This window comes from Anopheles gambiae, chromosome X (assembly GCF_943734735.2).
Source record: "Anopheles gambiae chromosome X, idAnoGambNW_F1_1, whole genome shotgun sequence".
Lineage (NCBI taxonomy): Eukaryota > Metazoa > Arthropoda > Insecta > Diptera > Culicidae > Anopheles > Anopheles gambiae.
The window spans coordinates 549,881-570,142 of record NC_064600.1 but is presented as its reverse complement, the minus strand read 5'-3'; the positions used below and the strand labels follow the sequence as shown (position 1 = coordinate 570,142).

The window sequence follows — 20,262 nt, the reverse complement described above, 5'->3', positions numbered from 1 at the left end:
GAACAATTGCTCCTGATGTGGAGATGGCACGATGCGACCAACAATACCACATCTATACGACAGTAGATAAATTATATATTTTATTCATAGGATTATTAGACCTCAAATACATAAAGCGCGTTTCCGCGCCTGCTGAAACGCGTCTAACAATACAACCCTAGAAAATAAATGTCATTCGAACGTGCTGCCACGAATGTTCGTAGAAATGCTCATGCTGGGTATTTCTGAGGAACTTAAGGCCGAAAATTCACGGACCGGAATTTCGCGGCCGCGGAATTCCGCTTGCTGAAAAATGTATGGATATGACAGTTCGGGAAAGTTGCTGTTGACACTTTGTATATGGGTTTGACAGCAGGCGGAATTCCGCGGCCGCGAAATTCCGATCCGTGTATTTTCGGCCTTATACGCGTTTCTGCGCCCGGGGAAACGGGATTCGTGTATATGAGCCCTTAGGGTGGTGGCAACGCTGATGCGATTTTATCAGACGAATTTTACATGGACGAAATTTTCGCGTAGAACAGTAGAACAGTTTCTCAGGGATATCCACCATCAGCATTTTTTCGTTTCCGCGGTAGCGCAATCAAATGACATTTCTTTGCTAGAACTGGACAGGCAACCGTGTTAAAACGCGTTTGGCCGTGGATGGTTGATGATATTTGATGGGGTGTTGATATTTATATACAGGGATTGACAGATATCTCCCACAATGCCGGCCAGCAGAAGCGATAAAACTCAATCTTCTAAATACATACACCTTGTTCGGTGTTGTGCGTGCGATGCTCGCATCAAGGTGGATTAAAAATATCAGGTGGTGGATAAGGGCCTTTGGGGGGTCGCCATAGTTGAGGGACTTTACGTCATTTTAGAACCGTTAACCATTGGTTTCCGCACACAGAGCTTAGCAAATAGAACAGATTTCTTCGTTATTATGTGCATTTTTGTGTGTCTATTGGTTTTATAGAAAATATGAGACATATTAACAAAAGATTTGATGATTTGTTTATGCACGAAATTTAAAATCATGTGAGTAAGAGTTCTAATCTCACGTAAATTGTCCATGCGGCTCGTAGATAATGAGGAATTCATGTGAAAATTGAAAAAATAATGGTTTCTTAATTTTTGTCATCAAAAATGTCGAAAACACAATGAATTATAGAATAAATTCACGGAATAACACAAAATAACACACTTTAATCCATGTTTTAATGTTAAATAAGAACTCGCGAAGTCCAAAATATATTTTTAAAGAATATTTAATCGAAAAAATGGGGTAAATAAATTATATGAACAAATTTAATAAATGTAAACAAAGTTTGAATCCTGGGGACCTTACGTCAAGTGACGAATTGTCAAAATGCACTAGAGTCCACCATCTGATATTTTTAAATCCACCTTGGCTCGCATACACACGGTTGGTCCGTTGCCGCACGTGTAAACGCCACTGTATCAGAGCCGTATCCGATGACAGAATCGCGCTGCGAGCCCCCTAGCTCCCAGTGTGCGCAGTCAGTCGACGGTGTTGTTTGTGTGGTGGTAGTAAAGAGAGAGGACACAGAAGTTCTGTACCTGTATTTTCGTTCGCTTCGCACGGCAAGCGCAGTCTCGCAGTGCTACAATCGAATGCGTAAGGGTGCCCCAGCACCAGTACCAGTACCGTACAACCTGTGGTGGTGGTGAAGGCCTATCGGAAAAGCGAAAGAAAACGGTAGAACGGGCTAGGAGAAGCGTATCAAGAAAAAAAAATAAAAGAACAAGATACCAAACTGACACAGCGTGAAACGGCAAAGGGGTAAGGCGGAAGAGAGCGGCCCCGAGATAAAAAAAAAACCCCAGGCAGAAGCTCTTCAATCCAAAAACCCACCAAACTGTCTCAACTGATCGCAATTGCCGTCGAGTGTGGTTTTTTTTGCAGCAGCAGCAACAGCATCAACAACAAAAATCCAATAATGGCTTCCTTTTCGCTGCCGCTCCAATATTCGTAAGTATTCGCAAGCTTTCCTACGTACCGAGCGAGAAAGAGTTAGAGAAAGAGAGAGAGAGGAAGAGGGTGGCCCTAGCCCAAACGAGACGAATTGTGATGGCAAGGAGAGGAAAACCACGAAGAAGAGGGAGTAATATAGTCTTGGTTGAAGGGCTGTTTGGGGGGAAATAACGGAGTGTGATCAAGGAAAAGGGGGTGAGGGGGGGGGGGGAAGCCAAGATGGCGTAGTGTTCGTTTGTTTGGTGCGGTTTTTGCTGGTGTGTAAGAAATGCGTAGAGCGCGAGCCTACGTCTGGATGGGGCTGGGTGGCCACCGTGTGCATGTATATGTATGTGCGTGTTGGTGTGGTGTGTGTGCGTTAGATGCGTATGGGATGGTTTTGTGTTGCTTTTCTCGAAGCAGCCATGTTGGAAAGCTAAGTTGGTAAAACGCCTGTGCCTTAAGTGTGTTTGTGTGTATGTGTATACATGTGTGTGAGTGTGTGCGCTGGTGTGGTAAGCAAATCTCACACAGTGGAATAATTTTGGGCTCTCTAAGCAAACAGTCGATTTTTACGATACATTGTGTATGTATGTGTCGTATATTGATTGTAGCACACATTGAAACATCAACACACTTTCAATATTGGTAACTAAAGTCGAAGATGGCTTTATATGAGCTAAACTGCCTTTTAAGCAGTCAAGAATAATTTTATAGAAGGAATCTTAAATGAGCAGCGAGAAAAATACCAGTTGTTGGCCTTTAGGCAGAGAGAGAGTGCGAGAGAGCATCAAAAAGAAGGAAAAGAAGAACGTCTAGAAGAAGACAACGCACAGCAATCGTAACAAAGGAGAAAGCGAAACGTATTACGATCGCTCTTACCTGCTCTAGCTTGTTGTTTTCACACTCTTTGCTTGCTTTGCTCTCTTTCTTTTCCACTCTCTTTGAACAATAAAAAGCTAGAACGGCGAAACCGAATCAGAACGAGAAAGAGCGAGAAAACGCTGTCGGTGAGGATCTCTCACTGTTTGTGTGTGTGTATGGCCTCTCGCTCTCTTGCTTCCTCACTATCGGTACTGAGGAGGCAAAAACGGCTACGGCACACCAGTGTGTGGCACAAGGAACGGGGCACTTATCGTTCGCTACGGCACGCCACAGTGTGTGTGCGTACGCCCGGCAAGCAGAAGCTGCGTTTAGAGGGCTCACAGTACGCGGCTAGTTATTAAGGTGGCTAGTAGAGCAGCTAAATCGAGAAAAAAAAAAACGCTAAAAGGGAAACAGTTCGAGACGAGAAAATCAGGCAAAAAGAAAGAAACAAAAAAAAACAAATCAAAAAGTAGAATGACGAGACCGCTGGCGAAACGAAAAGACTGATTCGATGCGTCGTTATAAACGCACTACTGTGTTGTTCTGCCGTTTGTGTTGTTGGTGTTTCTCCCCCCCTGTTTTGTTGTATTGTGCGTGAGGAATTTCTTCGCAAAGAAAGGTAAAATAAATGCGTGCGTGCAAAAATTGTGTGCACACACACAGACACACACATAATATATATGTGATAGAACGATTGGGTTTCGTTTTCTGTACAGTTTTCCTCCGATGCCTGTCTCTCTTTCTCGCGCTTTGTCAGCGTTTTTGCTTTGATATTTTAAAGGTGTGCAAAGAAAACGTAACTAAAACTGCACGCATCAGCACACCCGAAATAGAGCGGCTGTGAGAGAGAAAGAGGGAGTGAGCGGGATAGCTACACTGTGTGCAAGAGAGCGAGTGGAGCACGTAGCCGCCCTAGCCCCAGCACGCACACATACACGCGTACTATCAGCACACGGGAAGGCAGACGGCAGTGACAATTGAGCAGCGCCGGCGTATTCCCAGTTTCGTCTTCGTTCGGAGAAAAGTGAGCACAAAAGTGAGCCGCTTATGAATATAGAGGCAGCCGCCCTGTCTCTGACTGTTTTTTTTTCGTCTCTTCTTGAGTGTGCGGTGCAATTTCATGCCGACCAATGTCGCATAAATGGTTTTTGTGGTGTAGCTTTGTATATGTGCGTATGTGTGTGTGCACGATTGAATGAGTGTGAAGCAAGAGAGGAAGGAAGCAGCAGTGGGAAAAATGGCACAAATGAATTTCTCGCAATCGATTCACGAAACACACACACATACACATTTTCTAAAACCGGCGGCTATCAACGCGACAGACAGACGGTGTTCTCACTCTTTCGCTCTCCTTCTTCATCTCTCTCTCTCTTTCACTCCTGCTCTGACATTTCCACAAGACGTCTAGGACGGCATTTAAATGTACAAGGGAGAGAAAGCACCAATCGGTCGCTTCTCGTTCCTTTCTTCCCTTCTTGGTGGTTTTGCCTCTCCTGCGTTTGCTCGGAATATGGATGAATTAATTGGGGAGCCGCCTTGCACTTAGAAGCCTTCGCTATTTCTTGTTTATGTGACTGTGTGTGTGCGGCTTGCATTTTTTCTGTACAATTAACAACGTTTCGTGGTAATGTGTTATTTTTTGGTTTGTTTTGCTTGGTAACCGGGCTGGAATAAAATGTTGTACAAACGCTTTTCCCGAATGTTTGCCGCATCGTGTGCGAGTTGTCAGTGCTCAGTTTCTCCCTGTTTCTACGTAGCGTAATATACAATCGCCATATTACACGATCAACAGCAGCGTGGAAATTGTTCCCACTTTTCCAGCGATAAAAATCAATCCGTTCGTGCGCTGCCGTCGAAATCCATGCATCGTCCATATGTGTCGAATTCCGTTCTAGCTTCCCTGCGTTCGCGCTCTCTTTCGCTCGTTATCGTTCTCTCTCTCTTTCTCTTCTCGCTCTCATTCGCTCCCTGTTCTCACTCACAGCTAAAGCTGCTGGCCGTTAGTGAGCCGCCCGTGTCTGTGTCCGTTCGTACGTTCGTTTCTTTTTGACAACTCTCCGCACACAGATCGGTCGGGGTCCGAGAGACTTTTTTGCCCGAGATGGCAGACAGCCGCTTATCGATCGCTATCTCTCGCTCTTGCCATATACCATCAAAGCCCGCACCAGTGATGTGTTCTAAATTTTGCCAATAGGAAGCTGTATTTGGTGGTCCCGTGGTTTTGTTCGCGCGTGTGTACGTGGTGCATCGGTGTGTGGGAAGGGTGGCTTTTATGGTGTACGTGTGTGTGTGTGTCGTATATCCATTTATGTACAATCGAAGAAGCCGTTTTTGCTCGACTGAAACAATTTGTTTGTGTGCTTTACACGGGGGCCGTAAAAAATATCAGCTCGACCGAAAGGTAATATGGTGAAACCAAAGCAAAGACAGTAGTGTGCGTGTGTGTGCGAAAGTGTAGTAAATTTTAGCTGCAGCGATCCGTTGGGGGGAGAGTCGAGTTTTTTGGACGAATAACGGCGTAGTGGTGTGCGTGTGCGTACGTGCGTGTATCGGTAGTGGAAAATCAAGACGTGAAAAGAGGTGCTGTTGCAGGAAGGTGAATCAACACACACACACACACATACATAGCCAAACACACTAGCGCACACATACATTTACACGTGACGAGTGCATTTTGTGACGGTCCTTCGATGTTTGATGCAATTCTCATCATTTTCTGCACGCCCTTCCCATTCCCCCCACCGCCCTCCGTCCCTCCTACCCTGCTTCCTTTCTCTTGTCTCCACCCAAAGGCTTTCGTGCGTGTGTGTGCGCGCGCGCGCCTGTATGCGTATCGCAATAGTTTTCTTTTTTGGTTGTGTGTGCGTGTACGTGCGTCCGTCGTGCTACCCTTGTCCGGGTATGTGTGTGTGCAGACAATCAACCAATTAAAACGATCTAACAATCAGTAAATCAATCAACCGTCTGCAGCAAAAACTGGAAAGATAAACCCGCACCTTCATGGAAAAGTGGAACAAGTAGAAGAAGCGGTGGATGCAGCTTACCACAATAACCATCTTCGTGTAGTGGTGCACTCGTATCACACACACACACACACACACACACACACACACGTGCGCGATTGCTTGATAATGGAATGAGTGTGAAGAAGTTGCGTGAATGTGGTTTTGGCGAATTTTTCACCTTAAAGACCCCCCCCCCCCCCCATAACAAAAGATAGGGTAAAGGGGCAGGAGGAGTAGGAAGAAGAAGGAGGGTGTACTTTTCCGTCTCGAACGACTCTTCTTTGAACGCACACACACACACATATACACACACACACACACACACACACACACACTTTCTTACACTTGTGGCAACACGAGTTTGTGTGTGTGTGTGCACAATGTCCTAACCTCCCCAATACCACACTATGCAATTGCGGTGTTAGTGTTAGTGTGGTGGGGGAGTGGGTTGATTTTGAAAGCTTTCAACCATCAGGTCGCCTACCACCCCTCCTCCCCAACTGTTCGCTGCAGCATTGCAATTCGCATCAATAGTCAATGAAGCATGGGGCCATCAACCCCCGTCCCTCAAGGGGGGCCACCCAGCCACCCACCCACACCGACCATCAAACGCACCATGTGAATGCACCCGCTGCGCCTACATGTATACATTGGCTCATTCAGGCAAAGGGGAAGGGGTGGTGGTGGTGCTGCTACATCTCCCCCTCTCCCCCCTCAGTCAGCTATCCAGCCTGCACCATCTGGCAGAGTGGCTTTTCCGTGCGCTCTACCACTACCACCACCCACTCCTCCCGCACCTGCGACGTAGATGCGAACTTTCCACACCGATGTAACACACACACACACATACCACACGGCACTGGTTGCGCATGATGCAGCAGCCCACCGTCTGTCTGTATGTGTGTGTGTGTGTATGTGCTTTTGTAATGTAATGCGTCTGGTTCAGGAAGGTGTTAAAATCATCTAGAAACAAGGGCCCGGGTGGGTGGGAGAAAGAGCGAGAGAAGAGGCCCTAGATCGGTCTAGATCGCCGCCCTCTTTCACTCTACAACGCTTAACCACTTCCTCCTCTAAACTTCTTGTTTTGGATGCAGCATCAGCATCAGGCAGATTGAAACAAAGAAAGATATTAGAAGGGGGCCTACCGAGAGAGAGAGACGAGCGATCGAAGTACACAGAAGCGAGAGTGAGAGAGGGGAGAGGGAGTGGATTTTACGAACACACAAAGCCATAAGCGGGGTGTGAAGCTCTGGTACAAATCTTGATCTATGGAGCACACACACACACATACACGCTGGTATGCGATGCATTTGGTTGGGGGTGATGAACGGAGAAGAAAATATAACGATGCACACAGGCCGCAAGACAAGACTCTTTGCGAAACAAACCAAACACGACATCGAATACAAGTCGTTTGGGCAGGAGTCGCTGGATCTGTCATCTTGACATTTTTCGGGCAACTTTCTTGCCTGCTTCTTGCTTAGTTACATGAAGCTTTGTTTGATTGCCATAGGGACATTTACAGGGTTCTCCGAAGTCAAGTTGCAATGTCTACAACATTTTTCATTGATTGCGAGATGTTTTTCAACAGCTGTAAAATGTTGTATTTGCATCACAATAACGTTTCGGTTCTTCCGCATGATTTTCAACACGTCTCAAGCTAGATTGTGTTTGACGGTTCTTTGTGGTGTGTTGAAAATCATGTGTAAGAACTGAAATTTTATAGATGATGCAAGTACACCATTTGACAGCTGTTGAAATACATCTTGGAGGTGGTGAATTCATGATGTGCACATTCGAAAGTGACTTGGAAACCCCTGTATGGTACCGTCATTCGCCATGTCTTGTCAACAAGTTAAAACAATATTTATTTTTACTTATTCACTACAAACGGCTTCGGCCGTTTAGCTCTCCCTTTAATGTGGTGAACGAAATCAATACTTTAAATCCAAAAAATTTCACATTTATTTCAAATCTGGTCAAATTGTAATAATGTCATGTCTTTGTCTTTTAAAAAAAACCGTCAGGCAACCCCTGCTTTTACACGCAAACTGTTATACACTGTTTGGGGGATGTAGTGTGTCTGTGTGTGTGTGTGTCGGTGCGACGCACCGTTGACTATGTGCTCGATGAACCGTAATTAAAACGCTGACATTCCTTCACCTGTGTTGCGAGCAGACGAGAGTGCGTTTACCACCTGTGCTCGAGTACTCGAACAGTTTCGTTGCATTTTCCATTTTCTAAAATGAGCGAGCGGAGTATAACAAAAGCGATCGCATGCATCGATGCGTTGTTTTGGTAACAACACCCTTGACACCCTCAACCTCTCCCTCTCTTCGCCGCCGCACAGGCTGGATCGAATTGGAAAACATTGTGCAGAGCTGCGGGGGGATTGAAGCGCGCATTTTATTATATCTATATTTTTATATCTATCTATTTTATATTGATTAATGCAAACGCCAACTGACTGTCCACGCCACTCTGTCTCAAGGCTCAACCAACACCCCCCCCCCCCCCCCCCCCTGTGCCCGCTGCTATCTGATCAAATAGAGTAGTTTTTAATATGTAAGCGGGACCATTTCATTTGGTGTGGTGTGCTCAGCAGCGGTTTTTCTTTTTGAGTATTGCCCTGTATTGTAGAGCGGGCTGGGGCTTCTTTCTCGCTCTGGCATTCCCCCCCCCCCCTCTCGCGAGGAACTTGCAGACACGCTGCCTGCTAAAGCAATTGCTTCCGGGTGGAATTTTCCTCTCCAGCACAAAGGCAGAATGTCGCTGCATCTTCGGCATTGGTTTCGGTGTTGATGCACGCAGCCGTTTAGTTGATTGCAGTTTTATGTGTTAAGCTACGCGCTGTTCGCATGTGCCATTCCCCCCATCCACGCACAGAGGGCACTGCGAGCCATGTGAACTTAATCTAGCGGAAAATGCCATAAAAAAAACACCAAACTATAACCCTCGGGTTTGGTTTTATGGCTCCAAATGGGTGCGTTCTAGCACTGCGCGAGGCAATGTGATGACGGAAAATCGGACGAGATATGGAAATTGCGTCTTGAGCAGCTAGAGCATTGTGGAGCATAAAAACCAATTGGAAACTCTTTGGCACCGTTAGTAGCAAGGGGATATAAAATGTAAGAATGGCTGTTTAAGAGGAGGCAATGGTTATGCTCGCAAGCTCGCAAATAGTGATCGCCATTTTAATCGAATTTCTGTTTGCAAAACTTGTCCCGTTTGGCCAAAATTGTTTTTCGTTTGTTTTTGTTTTGCAATTGCATTGCAACCAAAAGAATCAACGACATTTCACCAATCCTTTCTTTCTTCTCGTTTTAGGCAAAGGAAACGACAGTAGTTACGCAAATGTTGCTCAGAACATCGTCGTAGGCAGCCAAACCGAGCCTCCGGACGCGTGTGTGCCTCCCGTGTACCGATTGCCCCCCGACACGCTCGAACGAGCCTCCGCGGTGCCGGTTGCCAGCAGCCAAATCTGCCTGCGGAAATAACCAACAACCCCCTTCCCTTCCGCTCACTGCCGGTTCGGACGCGCTCGCACACGAACACACAGGGCACTCGCTGCAGCGCCGGTGCCGACAGCAAAACGGTCAGTGGTGGCGGCTGCGGCAGAGCAAACCGACGACGACGGTGGTGCACGCAGCGCGTCGGGCAGGCGGCGGACGGCAGCGGCGAGCAGGCGGCGGACGGCAGCGCAACTGCACCGGCGGCGCACGGCAGTGACGGGCGTTGGCGGGCAGCGTCGTGCCGCTAGGATTGCCGGTCCGTCCAGCAGCAGGAAGCAGCAGCGGCACCACGCTGGAGCAGATACGAAGGCGAAACCGTCGTCGTCGTCGTCATCGTCCTCGCCATCCCGAGCAGCAGCAGCAGCAGCAGCAGGCCCCGCACCAGCAACAGCAGCAGCAGCACAGTCGGCTGCGGGTGGCTGCGTAACAGCGGCATCATCCTGTTGCGCCGTCATCAACCCGCCACCACTACCACCACCACCGCCACCCACACGACCCGCTGGAGGTGGAGGAGGGGGAGGAGGAGGAGGGGGCGGAGGGGGTGCGACCGAAGCGTCGTCCTGTGACGACGGTACAGGCATCACCAGCAGCAGCAGCAGCAGCAGCAGCGCGAAAATGGTGGTAGCGTCGTCCGGGCACGCATCGGGCAGTGCCGCCGGCGGACAGCAGGCCCAGGCCCGAAGCAGCAGCCAGCACCTGCACAAGCTGGCCCAGGTCGCCAGCCCGGGCACGGGCATGACGCCGAAGGAGCTGTCCGACAACGACGATCTCGCCACCGGGCTGGTGCTCGACACCATACTCGGCTTCCAGACGCACAAGATGAGCCTCAAGTACCGGCCGCTCAAGGCGAACAAGGACGAGATCAAGAACATCATCGAGGAGTTTATACGGACGCAAAACTACGGCAAGTGCTACCAGCAGCTGATGAACGGCAACTGGATGCCGCGTTCCGTGCTGAACAAGAACAAGCTGGCCCTGAAGCGGCTGGAAGCACACGTAAGTGCTGTGGGGGGGCATTGCGGGGAGCAAGCGTACATTTTCAAATTATTTATTTTTGCTTTTTGTTTTTTTTTTCAGATCTATCGCTACCTAAGGGTGTTTGATCAGCATTCCGGCTTCGTGATCGAGGCGTGCTACCGCTACTCGCTCGAGGGCCAGAAAGGTGCCAAAATCTGCTCCACCCGCCGCTGGATGAAGAACGAAAAGATCGAGTGCCTGGTCGGGTGCATCGCCGAGCTGACGGAGCGCGAGGAGGCCGACCTGCTCTACCCGGGCCGGAACGACTTTTCCGTGATGTACAGCTGCCGGAAGAACTGCGCCCAGCTGTGGCTGGGCCCGGCCGCCTACATCAACCACGACTGCCGGGCGAACTGCAAGTTCGTGGCGACCGGGCGCGACACCGCCTGCGTGAAGGTGCTGCGCGACATCGAGGTGGGCGAGGAGATCACCTGCTTCTACGGCGAGGACTTTTTCGGCGACAACAACTGCTACTGCGAGTGCGAAACGTGCGAGCGGCGCGGGACGGGCGCGTTCGCGGCGCGCGCCCGCCTGCTGGAGGAGGGCGGCAGCTCCGCCCTGTACAACGGGGCGGGAGTGGGCGGCAGCGCGGGCGACGCTGGGTGCGGCGTGGTTGGGACCGGCGCAGGAAGCGATGTGAACGGGACGGGCGCCCGTCCCCGCTACGATCCTTGTCTGGTGGGGGGCGGTGTGAACGGGCCGAGCGGCGGTGTGGTGGTGGGCGTCGTCGGCACCGCCAACGGTGGCGTGCGGTACCGGCTGCGCGAGACGGACAATCGGCTGAACCGGATGAAAAACAAGCGCAACAATGGGGCGGGCGGGGGCGAGGCGGGCCCGAAGGCGGTGACCGCGATTGGGAAGGAGCCGCCCTCCGCCCTCAGCCTGCTGACGGTGCGCGAGCTGCGCGACAAGGGCATGACCAAGTACGATGCGGAGATGCTGCTCGCGCAGCAAAAACCGTACTGCACGAATGCGACCACGCTGGCACCGGCGCTGCCACCGGTTGCTGGTGGTGGTGGTGGTGGTGGTGCGGTTGGTCGTGTGCCAGCGGGGACCGCTGCACCCGCTCAGCACAGTGCCGACACGGCGGGCGAGGACGAGGCGCCTGGCAGCAAGAAGGTGACGGAGAAGAGCGAAGCACAGATGAAGCGAGCGACCCGGTCGTCGACCTGCGGCAGCACGAAGCCACTGATAGTGCCAGGCGGCTCCGCCGCCGCCGCCAGCAAGCCCGAGGAAGGCGCGAAAGCGCAGGAAAAGAAGCGAGACAGCAGCGCGCACGAGGGGACGAATGGGAAGGTGGCACCGCCGGGCAAGAGCAATCCCCGCCGACGGTACAGCAGCTACAGCAGCGCCAGCACGGAGCTGTCGAGCGTGTCGACCGAGCGCAAGCCGCAATCCACGGACCGTCGACAGCAGCAGCAGCAGCACGAAACCAAACGCAAGCGGAAAAAGGAACCGGCGGAGCACGGGCAGCGGCAGCGGGCTGCCTCCGTAGCGCCGGGGAAGGGCCGGGCCCGCTCGAAGGATCCGGCCGACGAGATCATCGTCATCGACGACGAGTGCAGCAACGGCAGCAGCAGCGTGCAGTCGGGCACGGACGCGCCCCTGCCCTTCGGGCGCAAGCGGCGCGCCAGCATGTACACGAGCAGCAGCCGCAGCATCTACACGTTCCACGACGACGCGCTGGACGGTGCGCCGCCCGCGCACAACGGGTACTACGCGCTGCGCAACAACCCCGCCCAGGCAGCGGCGGCGGCGGCGACGAGCCGCAAACGGCCCCGCGAACAGACACCGGACGAGCAGCATCCGGGTGTCGCTTCGGCCAAGCGGCCCGGTGGGGGCAGTAGCGCAGCGGACAGCGCGCCACCCCGCATCATGACCCGCTGCATGTCGTTGCGCTCGGGCCATGCCCCCCCAACGGCGACGGGAAATGCCGAATCGTCGGCGATGGCCGCCGCCGCCGCCGGCAGCAGCGAGATGGAGGAAATAAGTCCACGGGTCACGCGCGGTATGCTGCGCCTGCTGGAGGACCACGAGGCCCCGAAGCCCCCGTCCCGGGGCACCTCCGCCGAACCGCCGCCCGGGACGCTGAACGGCGGCACGTGTGCCGGGAGGCCTGGTAGAAGGCTATCGACCGTCACTACGACCACGGCGCAGCCGGGCGATGAACCGCACGCCGAGCGGGCGCAAGAGTGGAACAGGGGCAGCCGGCGCAAGCAGAAGCTGCAGGTGGCGCGCTACGGGCGGAAAAAGGGGCCCCCCCGGGAGGGTGCGGCCGACGACGAGGAAGAGGACGACGACGAGGACGACGACGAGGAGGGGGAGGAGGAGGAGGAGGAGCACCGTGTAGAGGAGAAGGGTGCGCTGCTGAAACGGCTGCAGCAGGAGGAAGTGGGGCCGCCGGTCGCCCGTTCCATCACCACCACCGCCACTGCCAGCAATCGTACCCGCAAGCAGCTCTCGCCGACAAAGCGGACGCGCGGTGCCCGGGAGGTCACGCTCAACGGAAGGCAGGTGGGCGGGCAGGCCAGCGAAAGGAGAAGGTACGATTTCGGCGAGCAAGACCAGCACGGTGATGACGGGGAAGAGGACGAGGAGGACGACGAGGAGGAGGACGACGACGAGGAGGACGAGGAGGACGACGTAATATGGCAACATCCGGCAAAAAATGGCAACAGAAGCGGCAGCAGCAACAGCAACCTGCCCACCAGCAGCAGCTCGGCCAGCACCTTTCTGCCGCGGGACGGAGCCGGCCCCGACGGCGGCAGCCCCGGCGTAATCGTCCTGTCCAGCTCGTCCGCGTCATCCTCCTCCAGCTCGTCCGCGTCGTCCGTGTCGTCCGTGTCGTCGGTGTCGTCCGCTCGCCACAAGGCGACGAACGCCGCCGCGACGAATCAGCATCGGCTGAAGCTGAAGCTGCGCATGAAACCCGTCTCGACCACCACCGGCGGAGAGGAGGAGGACGAGGAGGCGGAGGACGAGGAGGAGCACCGGGACCGGTTGCGGCAGCAGTGGCGCACGGGCGGCGTGTCCTTGGCGCAGTCCAAATTTACGTCCCACAGTCGCCCGGACGCAGCTGGGGCGCGCAAGGGCAGCCGGCGGGACGACGGGCAGTCCACCTCGGTCGGCAGCACGACGCACGGTCGGGGGGACGAAGCGGAGCACGGCAGAACGCCCGTGACGACCGTTTCGGACGAGGACGACGAGGACGACATCATACTGGCGAAGATACTGCAGTGTGGCAAGCAACAGCAGCAGCAGCAACAGCAGCAGCAACAGCAGCAGCAGCAGCAGCAGCAGCAGCAGCAGCAGCGAAGCGGCACGTTTCGGCACCGGGAGCAGGCGGCGACACAGCAGCACGCGTCCAGCAGCATCAGCAGCATGGCGATCAGTTCCTCCACCTCGTCGGCCAAGGACGGTGAGGCGACGAGCAGCAGCAGCAGCAGCAGCAGCAGCAGCAGCAGTGCCAAGCGGTCGCCGTCGTCCACCGCGTCCTCCTCCACGCTGCCGGCGGGCGAACCGCTGATGAGGACGCCGGAGCGCCGGCTGAAGCTGACGCTGCGCATGAAGCGCAGCCCGGTGATAGACGAAATCATCGAGTCGGGCAACAGCATGAGCGATGCGGACAACGGGGGCAGCCCGGGTGCGTTTCGGCGCGAGTACGAGATACTGCGCATGGAGGGTTTGCGCGAGCACGACGACGAGGAGGAGGAGGCGGAGGGAGCGCCGGACCGTCCGTACGGGAGGTGTCGCGGCGGCGGTTTGCCGGCCCGCCGCTCCCTCACGTACGACTCGTCGGCAAGCAGCAGCACCACGCACGGCGGCAAAGCGAAGGGCCGGCGGCGGGACGGCTCGCCGGCCGGCACCGAACCGCCGCCCCCGTTCCTTGCCCTCCCGAAGGACGACAATGGCGGGCAGGGGGAGGAAGAGGATGAGGAGGTGGGCGAGGAGGACGACGAAGACCTGACGTCGTACAGCAGCAGCTGCAGCAGCTTGGTGTCGCAGAAGCGGAAAAAGCGCCACAAAGCGTCCAAGGAAGCGCGCCGGCTGCGCAAGGAGGCGAAGCGGCAGCGCCGCCAGCAGCAGCTGCTGTACGAAACGGTGTGCGCGGCGGAGCAGCGGCATGGCGCGAACGAACAGCTGAAATCAAAGTATTACGCCACCTACGCGGCACCAGCAGCACCGGCAGCGCTGCATGACGAAAAGGTCGGTGGACAGGGGGAGAGCAGTGTGGTAGTTGCTGCAGGAGCAGCAGTAGCAGCACCACCACCACCACCACCACCACCCCCTGCCAGCTCTTCCACGGTGGCGCACGAGCTACCACCGGCTGCCTCATACCAGCGCGCACATCCTCCTCCGCCTCCACCACCACCACCACCTCCTGCGCTCCCAGCGCATCAAAACAGCTACTCGCATCCGCATCACCACCATCACCACCAGCACCACCATCCCCATCATCATCAAACTCATCAGTCTGTGATACTGCAGCCGACCGCACTGAGCGGGATGCGCACGGAAGCGACCGGTGGCGGCGGCGGCGGCCGGGACGACTGGTACGAGATGGGTCGCCCGAACATCCGGTGGCCGCACCTGATGAATCCCTCAGCGACCGGTGGCGGTGCAATGTACGGCGACACGGTGAGCAGTGCCGCCGCCACGGCCCCGCCCAGCGAGGGCATCGGGAACGGCGGTATCGGGCTGCCGATGAAGCGGCTCCGGCTAATCTTCGGCAACGAGACGCACACGCGCGACATTCCTGCGGTCGAGGCGGCGCCGAGCGGCAACACCGGCCCCAGTACCGCCACCATCGCCACCCCCAGCCCGACTGCTACCGACGAGGGGACGGTGGTGGTGCTGTCCGAGGCGCTTGCCGCCGCCAGCTCCTCGTCGACGCTCGCTGCCTCGCCGGTTCGCTCCCCCGGGCGGAGCGTGCTGCGGAACGGTGGCGAGCACACATCGACCACCCACGGCAAGCTCCACCCGTGCCCCGTGTCGTCCAACGTGATCGTGAGCAACACGCCGGGCGTGATCGTGAGCCCAACGCGACCGCCGCCGCACCAGACATCCCCGACGGTGCTACGAAGTAATGGGAGCGATGGCGTCATCAACAGCACGACCGGTTGCGATGTCGGTGGCGCTGGCGGACACCTTGGGCTGCTGCAGCGTCCCCAGCAGCCCGCGCACCATCCACCCTCGGCTGGTGCGGGCGGAGGGGGCGGTGGCGGTGGCGGTGGTAGCAATGGGTTGTTGCTGCACGCGCAATACCACCTTCAGCCACCACCGTCATCGACCATGCCCACCGAGGTACCGTGCGGCGGTGGGGCCGTCTACCCGCCCGTCTCGGGCGGAGACCTTCAGCTCGGCAGCAGTGCCGGCGGGCTGCAAACTACCGTAAGTGTTACCCTTGGAAAGACAGGCCAGTACAGTAATACGTTCGTCGATTTTATTTGTTTTTGTTTCTCTTTTTTTTGCAGAGATTCCTTCTTCTCTCGTTCCCGCCGACGCTCGATGTGCAACCGTGCTCGGGCAATGGCACCAGCTGGTAGGTGGTTGGGGGTGGGAGAAACATGCAGATGAAGGATGATGCTGTTTACCATCGCGTGATTAGTATCGTTAGCATTACACAATCATTAACGCGCGTCCGGCGGGAACTGCGCGACGCAGCACAAGTGTAGAGGTACCGCGATCCCACGGCTCCGAAGCTCCACTGTAGACGCTGGTCCACGACCTCGGCCACGACCAAATCGAGAATCGCCTTCCGGGCGGGAAGAAGAGGGAGACCGTTTACGTTCGCACCCCTTCTGCCTCTTTCCTTCGAATGCCAGCTCCAGCTAGGTTCTTGTGTGTCGTCAAGTTAGACGGGATTTAGTTGGAAGTTAGAACGAAACAGCTCGTCACATCGTTCAGCTACGCGCGCAATCTATTTCATCAGTATGTTTTATTTTAAATTGTTTTAGCAGCGAGTTACACGCGTCTCACCGATGGCGCGATGTCGGTCGGTCGGCAGAGTAGGGAATAGGCGGTAGGCAAAGAAATTAAAAACCACCCTCCTCACTTCATAGCAAGGAGGAAGAGGCAGGTAAAAGGGCGAAAGTGCACAGTGAGCGACTGTTCCAGCGCACGCGAGGAAGAAGCATTACTGCAGACTATATCTAGGTTACTATTGGTCTAGTCGACGATCTCAAAAGAAGAAGAAAAAAAGAAAGAAAAAGAAAACGAAACGTAAGAAACAAACACACACACGCACGCACGCACCCAAACACGCGGTTAGGTGTGTTTGTTTGCGTATTACAAAGCCTGAGGGATAGATAGGAGTACATTTACACTTCATTTTCGGTGTCTCAAACCAACAAGAGAAAAAGAAAAAACAGAAAAGATAAACAAAACAAGAAGAAAACAACGACAACAACCCCCGTTAGTCCAATGCGTCGCGCAACTGGATCGCATCAAACTGTGGGGCAGGAAAGATGTATTAGTTGCTAAGGTAGGGCGTACAATCGCCTTTTTGTTGACCTGGGTACATCCTATGTTGTGATGTTTCTCGCCAGGATTTTTTTTCTAGAGCAGATTTTTTTGGTTATTTAATTTGTTCGTTTAGCTGATGATTTGGTACTGTACGGAATCTGCATGATCTTTTCTTTAACCAGTTTAACTAAAGAAAGTTAAACGCATGTAAAATGTGTTTTCTTTTCACAAAAAACACAAAAAATCTTGGCTTATCTGGCTGTATCAACACAAGCAACACGCGTGCGGTTAGAGTTGAATGATTAGAAAATGAATTAGAATTGTATTCGAAGAACAGAAAAGCAGAAAAGCAACAGCAAGGATTCAATTTGTTTATTTTTGAGTAAAACTACCTCAAACAATCCTTTCCTTCGATGGTTCGGCCACGTTTGAGGATGCAAGAATTCCAGTGGCGTGTCGCAGCTCAAGAAGCGTTAGCCAACCGTTTAGATGAATTATTCAGCCTGCCAATGTTTATTTTTTTTTTCTTTCATATGTTATGTTGTGCAACATTTAGAATTTTTTTTTTGTATAGTTAAAGCGGATCGTTTGCAACACGCAGGGCTAAATCGGAACATTGTAACTTCCCTTTCCGGAGATTCGAAAAACGCAGCAAGCGATCCAGAAGCGTTGCATTGACTGTATGTGCGTGTGTGTGTGTGTGGGTGTATGTGAGTGTGCGGGTGGCACACACCGTACACACAGGTTCAATAGTGTCAGTAAGCAGCTCGATACTTACACTACTGTGCATTTAGATGTTGAACACACGTAATGAGCTGAACCGCGGTTGGTCAGCTGCGCTACTAATCATTCTGAAGTGAATATGAAAACAAGAAGAAAAAGAAATCTGAAAACAAACCAACAAACAAACATGTGTACACGCTATACCAAACGGTCAACGCGTATAGCCTCTCGTTCAGCTCCGCTACATTAGCCAGAGCGCCGATTGTTCTTATGATTTATTTTTTAACGTAAGCTTAAACTCCATATTTCCATATACGCCCGAGAAAATGTTGTCACGAGAAAGCCGAAGAGAGATAGAAATAGAGAGAGGGAGAGAGAGGCGGAGAGAGAGAGAGAGGGAAAGAAAGAGATATAGAAGGAAATAAAGAGACAGAGAGAGAGAGAGAGAGAGAGAGAGAGAGAGAGAGAGAGAGAGAGAGAGAGAGAGAGAGAGAGAGAGAGATCGTTTGTTTCGAAATGTTTTTTTTGTTTTGTTTTTAATATAACAGAGTCTTTAGCTAACGATGGCCGCGCGAGGAGCCACAAGCGCTAGACGATGAACCCGCCTCTCGGTATAGAGAAATGTGTAGTAGCATGCGGCGAGGTTCGCCTGTTTTGTGAAGTAAAGTAAGTGTGATGTAAACTCAAGCAAACGGAAAATTTTCTAATGTATGCGTTCGTTCGTTTCACGTAACTGTATGTCACATACACTCTCTGGTGCGCTCCAACGTATCGCGCCGGCCCTTCATCCGCATCCTGCATCCGGGGTGTTTTTTTTTTGGTGGGGAAATTGTCTAGCGGTTGTTTAGCGCAGCGAACGAGGAAAAAAACTGAAGCAACAGCCGGAAAGATTAAATCCCCCGAAAGAAAAAAAACAAAAGATGAGATGATTTACACTACTAAGAGGGACAGATTGCTAACCCCTGCCAAACTGGGGCAAGAGTTGGGCGATGTAATACGGCATAATAATTGTACGATACTGAAGTGTAATTTAGATGTAATAAGCTCGTAGACTGACTGGAGTCGGATGAATAAAACGGTCTCATCACGTACTGCCATTTCATACTGCTGTTTCTCGCGCTCTCTTTATCTCTCTCTCTTTCCCTCTCTCTCTTTCTTTTATATCTACATATGATTGCCTTTCCTTTCATAGTTTCTTCCTCTTCTCCTCCTTGAGATTCGTTCACTCTACTCCAAGTCAGGGAGATATATATATATATATATATATATCTTAAGATGCGCTCTAGTGTGTAATGTCCGCATCCGTGCGGAAGGTAGCAAGATAACTTCGAACAATTTCGAACAAAACAACCCATGCCATGGCAGATCGATGTTAAGTTTTAGGGGAGTAGTAAGGGATTTGCGTGGGAGGAAGAGGTGGGGGAGCGGGAGCAGGGTGCTGAATCGTACGGTTTGGCACGTTGACAGGGTAGTAGGAACTAGTTCAACTGCGGCGTTGAGCCGTCAAAGGAAGTTAGAGCGATTGCGCCGGCGCCGATTTAACGGGAGCAGTACTTCTAGGGACGGATGTATTAACTAGTTAGGCAGCGAACGGCAGAGCGAGGTGTATTAATGAGGCATTGAACTGATACGCTTGAATGGTGCAGGGGTGTCGAAAATCACCAATAATATAGCTACGGTTGGAGCAATTTCCTTTCTGCGCGATTGAGACGACGATCCGCGATTGTTTGCGGAATCCTTTCGGGGTCTTCTTTTAGTATTACTGTGCGCGCCCTTCTTCCTGTCCCGAAAAGCTTGCGGAGGAGGAGGAGGAGGAGGAGGAAAAGGCGCAAAAGATGGCTAGAAACGTATTCCAAAAATATTTCCCTGAAGTATTTCCCTGTAAGCTCGGCTAGCTATTATTCCAGCAGCAGGCTAGACGCGGCACGCCATTGCTCCGCGTTTGTACGCGTCCTTGCTGATAGACAGCCTATCGGGAGCGTTCCCTTTTCCCTGCTCGTGGCGGCATTAACACTCCGTGTATATTCTTCGACTGACACCTGACGAACAGGTAGAGCTTGCTTGGAGGACATGAGCAGATCATTAGATTGCGCGTGATGGATAGGGCCGACCGAATGGTGCCCCGTATGGCGTAGCCGGCATGCGGGGAGAGTGCGTTGCAAACCCGGATGTATGAAACAGCAGCAGCAGCGCAAACTAGCAGCGAGCGAAAGATGATTGTGATAGTCAAATCGGTGTGCATGTAGCTTACACAGAGAAGCATGAAGTGTTGTGAATACTGCGACTAAAATTGAATGTAACGATTATAAACCCTAGTTTAGTATCTAACTTGAAATACAGCCAAGAAAAGTGTTGAAGCAACAGGAGCAGGGGGAAAAGATATTAGCGTTTGAGCGAGAAGTAAAGTGGAACATAGTGTGCAGCCAGGTATAGTAATCATAGTAATCGTAAAAATAAAAACAAAAAAAAAAGATAATGCTAATAAAAACCACATAAATAGAAAGCAACCCTGCAATTGCGGTACTGATGTAAGTAGATAAGTGGCTGTGGCTAGTTCCTTGTTAATATTAATATCACTCCTACCTTCGTCTGTTGTTGGTCTTTCCCATCTATTGGGACAAGTTTTGGTAATTGTGCATAATGGCAGGTTCTTACTATCGCCTTGTCTCTAATCTCAAATTCCAAATTCCAAATCTCCACCAAATCCAAATTC

General features: G+C 52.6%; 1 protein-coding gene across 5 annotated transcripts; it reads left to right on the top strand.

The window, feature by feature from the left end:
• The first annotated feature begins 1,481 nt into the window (after positions 1-1,481).
• On the top strand, positions 1,482-20,056 carry LOC3289600 (histone-lysine N-methyltransferase Suv4-20). Of its 5 annotated transcripts, XM_061655004.1 has the most exons (5): positions 1,482-1,789; positions 1,913-1,978; positions 9,160-10,340; positions 10,422-15,752; positions 15,836-20,056. In XM_061655004.1, exons 3-5 carry the CDS (start codon positions 9,960-9,962, stop codon positions 15,905-15,907), a joined length of 5,784 nt encoding a protein of 1,927 aa, XP_061510988.1. In that variant the 5' UTR covers positions 1,482-1,789; positions 1,913-1,978; positions 9,160-9,959; the 3' UTR covers positions 15,908-20,056. The 5 variants fall into 5 exon arrangements, with proteins under 5 accessions (XP_061510988.1, XP_061510979.1, XP_061510996.1 ...); XM_061654995.1 differs by having other exon boundaries at positions 1,482-3,446; XM_061655012.1 differs by lacking the exons at positions 1,482-1,789; positions 1,913-1,978 and adding an exon at positions 5,069-5,228.
• Positions 20,057-20,262: the final 206 nt, after the last annotated feature.

What these genes read in the sequence shown, in the direction of transcription:
- LOC3289600 (XM_061655004.1), top strand. Translation starts at nt 9,960, where the DNA reads ATGGTGGTAGCGTCGTCCGGGCACGCATCGGGCAGTGCCGCCGGCGGA. An exon ending in TGAAGCGGCTGGAAGCACAC is followed by an intron (nt 10,341 to 10,421) that starts GTAAGTGCTGTG and finishes TTTTTTTTTCAG; the next exon opens with ATCTATCGCTACCTAAGGGT. An exon ending in CCGGCGGGCTGCAAACTACC is followed by an intron (nt 15,753 to 15,835) that starts GTAAGTGTTACC and finishes TTTTTTTTGCAG; the next exon opens with AGATTCCTTCTTCTCTCGTT.